This window comes from Mustela lutreola, chromosome 1 (genome assembly GCF_030435805.1).
Source record: "Mustela lutreola isolate mMusLut2 chromosome 1, mMusLut2.pri, whole genome shotgun sequence".
Taxonomy (NCBI): Eukaryota; Metazoa; Chordata; class Mammalia; order Carnivora; family Mustelidae; genus Mustela; species Mustela lutreola.
Genome location: NC_081290.1, coordinates 191,920,336 through 191,933,792, shown reverse-complemented (window position 1 = coordinate 191,933,792; position 13,457 = coordinate 191,920,336). Strand labels below are relative to the sequence as shown.

The window sequence follows — 13,457 nt, the reverse complement described above, 5'->3', positions numbered from 1 at the left end:
AAACCCAGTGGTAGTGAAAGTCAGAAAGAGAGAGAGGGAAAGAGAAGACATAGTAACCCCTGAAATCCCAGGCATTTCAAGGTCTCTCTCAGTAAACCATGAATTGATTGGATTTGGGCATTTAAAAAATTACTTTAATGGACTTTTGAGACTCTCCACCTCATTTTTCCCAAGACCCTTCTCCTACACTCACTGGAGCCCCCAACCCCCACTTAGAAAAGAGAGGTCGGCACCTGAAATCCAATGCACTGGCCACTCCATGTCCTAAAATTTAGGAAAAAGAAACGGATTATTTAGACTCCCAATGCCTAACGCAGCCTCCCCCTCCAAAAAAAACCAAAAACAACCCCCCCCCCCAAATCAAATGGCTAGAATTGAGACAACACGAAGAAGAAAAGTGGGGCGGGGCGGGCGAAGATGGGGAAGGGAAAACAAAACAACATTAACAAAAATATACAAATCCAGAAAAGAAAAACTTCCCTGTTGAGTTTAATTTGTTTTCCTGTAAGAACTAGACCCAGGGTACAATGGCCCCTTCCTAGGGGCAATTCCACTGATGATTCCACCAATTCATTGGACAGGTCTGAGCAGGGACCCCCACCCCAGACTCTGTAATTCTGGCGGGAGGAAAAGGCCCACTGGGAGAAGATGGGTCCTTGTGGCCAGGAGGGAGGGCGTCCCCTCGCCGCTGGGGTGCAACGTCTCTGGGTGGTCCCGGCTCCCGGCCCCGGGCGCTGGGTCTGGCCGGGGCGGCAGGCTCTCTGCGCTCTTTCGGTCAAGCTCCTGGATCCAGGCTCAGGCGAGAAGCGTGGACGCCGCACGGGTCCCGGCTCCCCGCGGAGCGCAGCGCCCCCGGCCGGCCCTCCCGCCTCCCCGCCCGGCCTGCACGTGTCCGGCGCCCCCGGGGCTACTCGGGCTCGCTGCTGTTGGTGGTCTTCTCCCACTCCAGGCTCTCCTCGCTGCGGGCGGGAGACGGCCGCGCCCGCAGGCCCTGGAACCTGCGGCACTCGGGGCAGACGCGGATGTGTGTGCAGCCGCGGGCCACCAGGGCGGCCTCCTGGGCCAGTCTCTGCGCCAGCTGGTCAGGCTCCCCGGCCCCGCACAGCTTGCCGTTGCTGAGCGTCGCGGTGCCGCGCGGCCGGCGCTCCTCGGGAATGGGGGGCCGAGGCGGAGGCACCCCAGCTCGCCGTCGGCGGGGGTGGACACTGTCCTGACACAAGATGATGCTGCGCAACTCGGTCACCATCTCCTGGCAGACGGACACCTGGGGAGGGAGGAGGAGGTCACAGTTCAACATCTCAGAACCAGCCCCTGCGGGTCCCTGGCCTGTCCCTTGCACATCTGCTTGGGTGGGCTGGGGTGGGGGGCAGAGTCTCCGAATTGAATAATTGTAGGTATGGAGATACTGGGAAGACCTGTCAACCCATCCCCTCATTATACCTCCCACTTAGCATTTGAACGTGCTCCCCACCCTGCCAGCTGGTGGCCCAGTCTTTGCCACACACCTCCAAAGACACTGGCCTCACTATGTTGGGACAGAGCCCATGAAAAAGTTCTTCCCTCTACAGACGTCACAATTCGTCTTCCTAAAATTTCCTTCCATCCATCCCTGTTAGATTTATACCCTGAAGCCTACTAAGTAATAGCCTCTCTTCTGCAGGTCAGTGTTTCAAGTACCTGAAAAATTCACTCTCCGTGAACATTCTGTTCTCAGGCTAAAGACTCTCATTCTTTGGGTCGAGTGGTTATAGCTAGAAAGAATACTCAATATAACAACAAAAGGAACAGCAATCACCACCCTCTAGGTCCACAGCCTCCTGAAAAAAAACCCCTGGGTCCAGCTCCATTTCAGAATATTTTAGATTTTAGAGTGGTTATACAACACCCATGCTCTATACTGTGTATCGAAGCCAGTGGGGTCTAGGGCAGACCCTATATTCAAACACATTAAAAGTTGTTAAGAGTAAATCCTGAGAGTTCTCATCACAAGGAGAAAATTGGTTTTCTTTTTTTTTTTCCTTCTTTTTTATTGTATCTGTATGAGATGACAGATGCGAGCGAAACCTGCAGTGATCATTTCACAGTATCGGTAAATCAGACCATTACCCTCTATGCCTCACACTTATGCCGTAATGTATGTCAATTATTTATCAATACAACTGGAAAAGGGCCCATTAGCATTTCTGTAGCAAAATGTTCATACCTTTACACGGAGTGGGACAAAGACCACAAACATTAATGCTAGCCTCAGACCTGTGCAAGTTTTGTCGCCCAGTGTACTTTGTACAAAATATATTTAAAAATTTGGAACTTTCCAAGCCTTTTAGGTTTCAGAGTTGTGGGTGAAGAATAATGACCCTGCACGGCTGCTACTTCTACTCTACCCATTTCACAGATGTGGAAAGGGAGGCTCAGCGAAGTCATAGACCTTGTGAAAAATCACTTGACTCACCAAGAGCTGGCCCAGAATTTGAACCTAAACCTATCCACTCCAAAGCACGTGCACGCTCTGTTTAGTTCTCTACTCTGTGCTGGAAAGGACGCTTTCCGGGACGATGACAGGAGGAAAAAAACCTGCTCTTTCATGGTCTTTCTTCCAGTCTTCTTATTCTATCAATGGAATGGTTGTTCTACTAGAGCCAAAGAGCTAATGGAGCCTTTACTCTTCATTTTAGCTCTTAGAAGTTCTCACTGAGGTTTTCGAGGTATATCCTGAGGGTGCTTAAGCTTTTAAGAATAACCAGATCCTCTATCTGGAGTGGCTGCAGGGAAGGAATATCATCTAATGGGTTACGACCCATCTAAACCCTTCCTAAACTGAGCCCTGTTACTAAATATCAGAGACTCTGGGCAAGTCCCGTAACATCTCTGTGCTTCCAGTAATAACCGTAAAGCTAAAACAATAGCACCTGCCTAATCTATTACATGTGACAAGACATACATTTATCGGCTGTCAACTATGTATCAAGCACTGTGCTTTGCACGAAAATAAGATAGTGGCCACAGTCCTGGCTTTTAGGCAATACAATGTTCAGTAGGGAGGCTGATATGAAAATAATTGCAATACAGTGTCTAAGTGCTTGATCAACAGGTTGTAATGGTATTGGAAAAGAGGAGAAATGATCAACTCCTCCCATCCAAGGATGAAGGCAGGAGAACTGGGGAAGGTTTCAGAAAGGAACCCCTGAACTGAGTCTTACAGAGTAAGTAAGTAGCACCATTATTTTAGGAGTAGACAATGCATGAAAACCAGTAAAGTTGGGGGAAGAAGTTGGGGTGGGGCTGGGGAACCGAGAGAGCCTGGTGTCAGGCAAGGCAAGGGAGGAGAAAGCTTCTGGAAGCTTCTGGAAGGAACTGTCCACTTCATGAAGGGCACACTGAGGTCCAGTAAGGCCCCTTGGGTTCTCTTTGGTTTTGTCTATTGGGAGGGGTTAGATCTCTTAGCAATGACTGTTCAGTGCAGGGGTAGGGAGGAGTCAGACTGCCCTGCATTGAGGACTGGATGGGAGGTCAGGAACTGGAGACAGCTGGATCCCCCTGGTTTGGAGGAGGGGAAGGATAGCACAAGAGTAATAGTAACACTGCTACTATTTTATGACTTTTTGTTGAAAAGCCCAGCATGGAGCCCAACAAGGGCCTTGAACTCGTGACCCTGAAGTCAAGACGTGAGCTTAGATCAAGAGTCAAATGCTTAACTGACTGAGCCACCCAGGTGCCCCAATATTATTATTTCAAAATAGAAGATAAACTTGAGCATGATTTTAGATTTTGGGGAGAGAGCAAGAGGCAAACCTACAAGAGAGAAAAAGGTAAACTTAAAAGGGAGAAAAAGGAAAATCCTGGAGTAGCCGAGGGACAGAGGGGTATCCAGGGGCATCTGCGGTGGCTGCAGCGGTGGCTTCAGCTGTGGGTAAAGTTTTTAGTGGGGTTTTGATTCGGGGCTAGCCACTCCTGATTTGTGGGAGTGGGCAGGAGTAAAATTAACCGTTACGCATGAAGGGACAGAGCGATGTGACGAGCAGGTGATGGTTTGGAAGTCCGAGTGGGTATGGGAAAGAGTCTGAGCACAGAAAAGTAAAAGGAGCAGAAGGCAGGGCTGTATTGAGGCCCCGCCTGAGGCTGGACCCCACAGACGGAGGGGCACATGTATATCCCTGTGTTTCCAGTGTAAGGGAGGAGGCTTACAACGACCCAGAGTTGAGAGACTGAGAGAAAAGTGAACATGCGCTAAAAACCAAATAATGCCTTCAGCATGTCAGGACCGGTGCCCCTTCTCAGAGGTAGAATGGGAAAGAATGGGATAAAGTCTTCTGCCTTCTATCCAGACTTCTCAGTCTGTGTGAAATTTACATTAACCCAGTTCTTAAGCTACAGGTTTGGGAATTAAACGGACCCAAAATCCCTGAGAAGGGAGATGTACTTCTTGGCCTTATGTGAATTGGGATATCTCTAAACATCTTTACCAGTAAGGCGAAACATACCAAAGACAGAAGAACCAAAGTCGTCCCTTCCACTGGTAGCCTGGTACTTTGGGCTTTTCCTCTTTGCTCACACTACACCTTATATTACAGTTGTAGAAGACTTCGTTGTGAGTAAAACACACATTATGTATTTACCACCTGGGCTGTTCTGGAAAAGAGTCTGAAGCTCAGGAGTTAAGTGCACTTTCTGCAGTGGTATGATTATAAGGGATGAAGCATCAACCCAGACCGCTTGCCCGTGGGATCGGGACTCTTTCTGCCTCGCTGTCCCGTGTGTGCTCCCCCCTCTTCCGGGATCTCACAGGTTTTGTCTGAAATGACTTCCGTAGGTGTGTGAGCCGATCGGCCAACACCACAGGTCGTACCCATTCGAAGGTTTACCTCAGTAGCTTCCGAGTGTCGGAGAGTCCATAAAAACTCCAACATAGCCATAAAAATGGCCACGATTAAGCCACAGATAAGAACCACAAAGATTCCACCAATATTCTCCATCCCCAGTCCTGCAAGAGAGTGAGAACAAACACAAAATAACATAAGAGGGCTATAAGTCATACTCATTCTACCAAAATGCTGGAAGTCGTTTAACCAACCAGAACCTGAGTCTTGTAGATGCTTTTCACACATCTTCCTTGCAGGAGATATAATTATTCTTTTGAGGAAAAAAAAAAAAAAAAGGTGTGGCATAGCTGGAGTAGAAGAGGGGAGGGAGAGTCGAGTTGGAAAAGGAGGAGTCTGGTGAGAAGCCTCCAAAAGGCCTTCTGGGGGTCGGAGGTGAGGGTGATTTTAAGAAAAGGGTCAGGGGTATCTGGGTGGCTCAGTCAGTTAAGCGTCCAACTCTTGGTTTTGGCTCAGGTCGTGATCTCAGGGTCGTGAGATCGAGCCCCATGTTAACTCTGTGCTCAGTGGGGAGACTGCTGGGGATTCTCTCTCCCTTACCCCCTGCCCCCCACTGCCCACTCTCTTTCTCTCTCTCAATCTCTCTAAAATAAATAAATAAATTAATTAAAAAAAAAGTGTCAGGGAAAACTTGATTTATCCTGCAGAGACATGATACCAAAATACCTATAAATTCTAGGTGGTTCATACAAATTTTAGTCCATCTTTACAATACCGGTTTTGTTGGATATAAAGCAGTTTTTCAACCAAGCTATGGATAGAAAAAAAAAAAAAATCCAGTTCTGTATCTGGGTCAACAGGTTACGAAGACACGTATTGAGACAGAACGTTTTTATCCCTCTGGACCAGTGGTGGCCATCAGAACCACGTGGGAAGCTTGTTCAAAATACAGACTCTTCGTCCTTACACCACCAGAGCTCTTGAATCCATATCTCTGGAGTGGGGCCCAGGAATCTGCATTTGAAAATACATTTCACAGGTGACTCTTTTCTAGCCAGACCTAAAATTCTTTTGGAGATTAGTATTTTTCAGAGCAAATACATCACGAAGTTCCTTGAAGTCAGGCATAGTTTCCAGTGGTATTCTCCCCACCAAGCACGATCCCTGGCAGATAGCCTATACTCAGTAAATATTTGTAGGGTTTTACGCTTGTTTCATTTCCACAGTGTCAAACATTGAGTTTAGCTGTGTCACCGGATGCTTTACTTGGCATCAGAGAAACCCAAACTTCAGAAGCGTGTCATAAGCCCATGAGACCCTGATTCAATAGGGGCCACCGTCGTAGATCTGAAAGCAACTTTGATCCAGGAAATTGCCAGGAGGGTAGCCTACGCCCTGTGCTAGTCTGGAATGCTTGCACATTTGAGTGTCTGTGTAATCAGGGGTAGGACACGGAGCTACGCCAGCGTTAGGGAAAGCCAGCCTCATACACCACTATAAATGAGCTTATATGAGTTCTGCATCTTGGAGAGCTGGAAAAATAGCTCTACGTAGCCAGGAGCCATTTCAAGATGCCTCGGGTTTCCTCTCACAAAGCCTCAGAGTGGATGTCTGTTGCTTTTTTGTTTTGTTGTGACAATGGCCCAGCCCATGTAGGGATGGGGGTGGGGGTGGGGGGGAGGAGGGAGGCGCCTACACTAATCATCTGCTATGGATCCTCTCTTTTGAATAACCCCAGACAAAGGGATATTTAAAAACTCAATTCTAAGGGAAGGCATATAGGGTTTGGAGAAGATTTCTACTTTCTGGGAGGAAGGAGGTTAGGGTTCATTTTAACACCTGCCCCTCTAACCTGGGATCATTTGAGCAGAAAGTTTTTTGACCATGGGAACATCAGGACCCACGTGAGTGGGGCGAACACAAAGGACCCTTGAGAAAGAAAAGGGCACAGATGCTGGGATGCTCTGGTGTCTGCTCCAGGAGTAGGTGCATGGGTGGAGGGAAGTACATCTGAGCATCATGGGTGAACTCCATGGGTGATACTTCAGCTGTGGAGAAGGCTGGATGGAGGGCCTCAGTGAAGGAGAAATGGTACCCCATAACCTAGATGAGGTATGCCCACCTGTTCAAGTAAACAGACCCCCCAAGTGACTGCGAAGTTCCTGTAAGACTCTCTGGTCACTTTCAGATAGTTGCACTTGAAACAGAAAAAAAAAAAAAAAAAAAAAAAAAAAAAAAAGACTAGGATCCCCCTGAAAGGCCTCAACCTCCCCTCTTATTTCTGCAGAGGGGAAAGCCCTTTCAGCGGGGCCAATTCTGCCAATTGGGCTCCCTGCCTGTCTTTGACTCTCTTCTTGCCCCTGACTCTCCCTACACATAGACACATACTCACGTGCCTCTCTTCTCAGAGAGAAAATAAGAAAACCTCCTTCCCCTTCCAGCTCTGTCTAGTGAACACCCCTTCTCTCTCCTTCCTTCCCTGGCCAAGATTTTTGAAACAGTTGTCTATATCAGAACTATTTTAAGACATTTTAAAGCCCTTAAAAAAGCATACATTTGGAGGCCCCCCTCTCACATAACAGCAAGTAGAAGAAAATGCACCCATATCTTAACATTAAATGCATTTTTAAAATTTTGCTTGTGATGTGACTGAGTAGCAGGCAACATTTAATGTATAATTGGCTGTGATTTCTCAGCAATCATTGTGCATACAAGGGAATGTTTGCAAAATGAGAAAAATCTAACCCCCAAAATTGTTTCTAAATGTAATGAAGTTTTTATGAATATTAAATTTAAAAATTAATGAGGTCGAAACAATGTTACATTTTAGAGATATTTAATTAAACGTGTCTTAATTTAATTTTGCAGTTTCTTTTTTGCATCTTGAAGCTAATACATTTTTTCAGGCCTCAAACATAATTTTGGATGCTTGAAAACCTTTTAGGCCCAGGGAAGCTGAAGAAGAAAATGGTTCTATCTGAATCGACTTTTGTTTTTCCCACTCACTCATCACTCATCTCGCAATTCTGTCTTGCACCACTGAAACCACCCACACCAAGGTCACCAACGAACATCACGTTTCTAACCTTTTGGAAATTTTCCAGTCGTGATCTTAAGTGACCTCTTAGAGCACTTGGCATTGCCAATCACATCTCCTTCTTGACTTTTTATAAAGACATTGTCCTCTTGCAAACTTCTCCATGCCTTTTGCTGGCTCTAAGGCACCTTCTCTCCTCGTTTCCCTGCGTTTGGTCTCCTGCCTCCCCCTCCTGCACTGGCTAGTACCAAGTCCTGCTGATTTTGCCTCCTAAACACTTGTTACTTTCTCACCCTTCTCTCATTCCCTGCTACTGCTTTCCTCGTTCATGTTCAGGCTCCCACTGTCGCCTGGTTGGACTACTCAGCAGTCTCGGAAATGACCTCGTGCTTGCAGCTGTATCGCTCAACTCTACCCTCCACTAAGTTTGCTTGAATGAACTTCTCAAAATGCAAAATCTAACTGCGAGAAATCTCTAGTTACTGTTCATAGTTCCCAGCACATAGCATTGTTGCCCCTGTCTTCTTTCTGTACCCTCCTCTGCCTGGAGCCTACCTGAAACCCCCAGACACACACTGCGCTAAACTTCACCTTTCCTTTAAGGCTTTGCGGAGTGGTCACTTCCTCCAGGCTGCCTTCCCTGATCTTACCTAGCTCTGTTAGATATACGGCTTTGGTATTTCACTGATCATGCGCTGTGACTCATTCTAACATTGCATCAAATAATGCCCTAGTTTGATCTGCTATCTCTGGATTTCTCACTATATTATGAGTTCCTGGAGGGATATATCCAGGTCTCGCTCAGCTCTGTAACCTCGCAATCAGGGTGCCTGGCCCGTAATCGAAGCCCGATAAATGTTTGTGCAAAGAATGAACAGAAAGTAAGAGGATAAAGACATCTCCTATGTAGAATTCTGCATCATCAAAAGCTTTGGATCCATACTGTGAAATGTATTCATTCCTAATTAAATTCTGTTTGAAATAATAGTAAAGTGTGACAGCCCTTGTCGGGGGCTCATAGCCTGGTCACAGAAGCAGATGGCCCAGACTGTGCGGAGTGGCTGGCCAAGGCAGAACTGAACTCTGACATGGGCTAATCCACAACGTGGACCCAGGGTACCGGGTCCCCGGCAGGTGCAAGGGCATGAGGGAGGGTTATACACAGACAGGTGATTGGAGCTGGGAGAAGTTTGATCAGATCTGGGAAAGCTTCTCAGAGTAGCTGAGGTTTTAACAGGATGTGGGGAGAAAGCATTCGTCACTGAAACACCCCCAGGTCTTTCTTTCCCAGCTTCTCAAGTTTCAGGTCCAGCATGTTAATCATGGCTGTTAGCTCCAGTGTGCTGAATCCTGGCTGGGCGGCCTCCCCGCCCAGGAGCGAGCTTGTAAGCCATCGGTGCCTTTAGGAACTTATTGGAAAGTGGAGGCAGGAATAGATTGCTGGCATAGTCAGAGTTGAGAAACAGATGGAGTGGGAGCAGGCAGCGAGTGCTAGGAGAGCCCAGCAGTTCTACTTAACGCTGCCATCAGTCACTCTCCTAAAGTCGAATGCCTTTGCCGTACACAGCCTCTCCTCGAGCACGGACACCATCCAGTCTGATCACAGGCCCTCCATGCACTCACAGCCGCCTCAGCCCCTGCAAGGGGGGAGTCGGCTAATCACAGCCCCTTTCCCTTCTTAGCTGTACACCACAGAAGCCACCTAGACAGATGGCTTTCAGACTGATAGTCTCTCTTGACACCTGAGTCTCAGAGCCTCAGCTATGCCCTGGCAATAAGACCGTATCAACTGGAACAGAACCGAGCTCCCCCTGAAAACTCTTGATTAAACACTAACCCTGGTGTCACTCCTAGCTTGCCCGCAAATACAAATTACAGTTGACAAATGCAAACCAACAACTTTCCTTGTCTCTAGAACTACACAGGGGAATGGCAACCTGGAAGAGAGGACCTCTGAGCAGATGTGAATCTCCACCCAACTGCTCTGCCTTCAGTTCTGCCCTGAAAGTGATCACTTTTTGGAGTCACGTGCTGTACTCCCCTTGCATATCTCCTTGTGGCACTGTGGAAATTGGCAACTGAGAAGCATTGATGCTCCTTTTGAACAAGGGGTAGGTCTAGCCTGGGAGGCAAAGAGGCAGAGGCCGCAAGAACCACAGAGGTGGGTACAGAGAGCAGAGAGACCGGCACTACGATCCCATGTATTTGTTTTGGATGTGGATCAATAAATCTTTCTCGAGAAGCTTCCACGAGCTGAGCACCAGGCAGTGTGCTGAAGTTCTGTGCAGCGATCCACACTGAAAACTCTTGATAGACACCTGAATTCTTCGACCAAAATGACTTTCGAGCACTTTCTATCTCAAAAGTCATATTCACCTACCTCCACGCAAATATATTAAATGGTCCCATCTTCCGAGACTTATTTACTGTAAATAGCAACTTCACGAGACCACGTGTGAGCTGACCTCTACGACCTTGTGAGAAAATACGAAGGGACCCACCAGGTGTGCACAGCCGAGGACAGAAACAGCAAAGCGTGCCATTCACTCTTCCCGCGACATTCCCTGACTAGACTAGCAGAGTCTCCAGACAGTGACGGAAGAGAGTGACAGCAGGCGAACGGACACGACGTCGAAGAGGAATGGAAGAGGCATCTGATAATTTTTGCAATTTATCAAAACACAAGCTTGGGAGAGGCACTTTACAATTTATCAAAATACGAGCTCAAGCGCCTCATTTTTAAAGACATTTGCTATCTTGTTCAATTATCATTAAAAACACTGTAAAAAAAAGGCCCACTGTCGGCATTTTACAGTGAAAGAAACAGGAATTCAAGAAAGTTAAGTGGCCCAAGTTTTTACAGCTGAGACGTGATATCTAGATACATTTCACTGCCCCCGCTCATGTTCTCTATAAAAATGAAGTTGACCTTTATGACTGCTTCCTGGCAGCAAAGTTACTAGGCTAAACATTTTCATTGAATCCCTGTGAAACTGCTACCATGTTTGCCTCCATTTTTCTGACAAGGAAATCAACGTAGTGGAGTCGGGTAACGTGCCCCTGGTCCCACGGCCAGCAGCAAGGGCCAGATCCCAACTGAAGCCAGAGCCTGTGTTCCTATCCCTGCCCCACACGGCCTCTCCCCAGAACTAGTCTTCCTTCTGCAACAGGGATGAGATTACAGAGCTCACCCCCACGCTCTGACGACCGAATTCATTCCTGGGACCTCTCCTCCTACCCAGAGTGACCGGAAAAGAGGGTCACTCTTTTTGGACAGGGGTGATGTATGGTTGTGTGTATGGGCGGTGAGTTCCACTTAGAAAATTCCCTTCTCCCCTTGACAACATTACATCAAATTCTTGAATCAATGCTTCACTGACTCCACCTTGACTCCGCAGCTGCACAAAGTTGAGCTGTAGGCTCTACGGTTGCTCACCTCCTTTGACGGCAAACACACTGGGCCACCATTTGCCTCTGTTCCTGATCCTGTTAACTGGCATCCCCTGGGAATTTCTCCATCTCTCAACAGTCAATCTGATTTGATTAGGGAGAAGCTTCCTCGGCAAGCATCTCTCTGAGACACTATCTAAACTCCCATATTCGGGTTTCCAGTCTTGGCTCTCTCCAGAGAAACCAGAGAACCGGGATCATCAGACTGGGCCCCCTGAGAAGAGAGAGAGAGGAAAACAACCCCAGAGTCCACTCCCCACCCATCCCTCACCCCCACTCTCACTAAGATGTCTCACATCCCCCTGGGCCAGACAGCAAACTTCCTGCTCTCTAAGGATTCTGTGAGTCAATACCACTGGCCCCTTTTCCATCCTTGAAAGGGGACCCTGATTTTCACAGCCTGGTGGTGTATTTATGTTCCTTTGAAGCCCAATTGTGAGCTTGTGTTTTTCAAGATAAAGGTATTTAATTTCCTTGGAATTTACCGGCTACCTTTTTGTCCAACCATTGTTCTGCAAAGCCTTCGGTAACCCAATCCCCTTGAATCAGGGTGCCGGCATTTGTGAGTGGCTAACGGAGATTTCTTTTTATAGGGGCTGAGTGAGAGAATAAATAAAACAAGTGGTTTTGAAAAGAAACTGCAGAAGAAAACGAAAGAGCTTGGAACAAGGCTTCCATACACTCCACCATTTCATTTTTCAGCAGATGAAGATAGATGGTCACTGAGCTCCAGGCAGGGAAGGAAATTGGGGAAGGTCTGGGGAAGGGGTAGTGTGGTTCTCACCAGAGCCAAGGGATGCCTGACAAAAAGACTCATCATGCTTGACGGCATCATCCCAGTGTTAGGGTTCTTCTCTGGAACTTGGCAATGATGTTTGAGCTGTAATACTGGATTAGAAGGAAGGTAGCACCAGATCCTTCTCTTTGAAATTTCTCGCATTTTAATAGGATAACGAAGTGGAGAAGAATTATGTTAGCTACTGCCCACTGTCTGGTACACACTGCAGATGTTCCTCGACTTACGATGTCCCAATAAACCCATTGTCAGTTGAAAATATCCTAAGTGGAAAATGAGTTTACTACACCTAACACACTGAACATGATGGCTTAGCCTCGCCCTCCTGAGATGTGCTCAGGACACTGCCATTAGCCTACGGTTGGGCAAAATCATCTTGAACAAATCCTCGTTTGTAACCAAGTGTAGGAAGATCTCATGTAATTGACTGAACACTATCCTGTAAGTGAACCCTGGAATGGCTGTGTGGAGAAAGAAGGGCTGTTGGTGTATCAGCCTTGACTCTGGTGATCTCAGGGTGACTGGGCGCTCTGCTGCTGCCCAGCATCATGGGAGAAGATCGTCCCACACACCGCTAGCCTGGGAAGAGATCCAAACCCCAGGTTCCAAGGACGCGGTATACTAAATGCGTCTTGCTTGCGCGCCATCATGAAATGGAACAACCGGAAGTCAAACCGTCGTTAAGTCAGGGACCAGCTGTACTTGAAAGCAAAGTGCCTACAGCCACTGTCCATTTCAGAAGCCTCTGACAAAATGACCCTCCTCACATCATCCCTTCATCTCCATCCCTCTCTGCCGGCTGCATAGTCTCCTCCTTCCTTTAGGCTCACGGGAAAGCCAACGGACTCACATCAGGGAAAGAAAGATCACCCAGGAGCCGCTCTGGAAAGCAACTTAATATGACTGCCCTTTGTTGGGTTTGAGATGCAAGGAAAAAAAAAAAGTTCCTGTGGCTCCATTCCTGGCAACCATTTAAAGATGTAAAGGAAGAGATCTTTCGGGTCACGCTGGTCCTGTTCTTTTGCCCCAGGAGGGGCTCCCTGGAGCAGGAAGTTACGTTCTGTGAAGTCTGATGGCTAATTTGCCAGAGAGAGACCAGGCGATGGTGCCTTTGTTCCAGGCTAGTGCTTCTCGCTTGGCTTGGAGAGGGTCATGCGGACTTTTGCTGGGCGAGGAAGCCCTTTCAGCTTTCTGAGTCGTGTTTGTTTGGGCTTCGGCCACGGCAGAAATGGGGCCACTGCCTTAAACTGGCACCAGCTGCCGTGGCTGGGGACGGGAGCCAAGCCCTGGCTCTTATGGCAACTTGCACAGCATCTCCCAGACGGGGCGCTTTGGATGTATTAATACAGCCCATCCT

At 47.7% G+C, this 13,457-nt stretch overlaps 1 protein-coding gene across 5 annotated transcripts in view; it reads right to left on the bottom strand.

The window, feature by feature from the left end:
• Positions 1-765: 765 nt before the first annotated feature.
• GRIK4 (glutamate ionotropic receptor kainate type subunit 4) overlaps positions 766-13,457 on the bottom strand; it is a 411,978-nt gene continuing 399,286 nt past the window's right edge. For all 5 annotated transcript variants that reach the window (XM_059183457.1, XM_059183459.1, XM_059183458.1 and 2 more), the window contains 2 exons: positions 4,863-4,981; positions 766-1,264 (listed from right to left, as the gene is read on the bottom strand). In XM_059183457.1, coding sequence (XP_059039440.1) covers positions 908-1,264; positions 4,863-4,981 — 476 coding nt within the window. In that variant the 3' untranslated portion in view covers positions 766-907. The remainder of the gene's footprint in view (positions 1,265-4,862; positions 4,982-13,457) is intronic.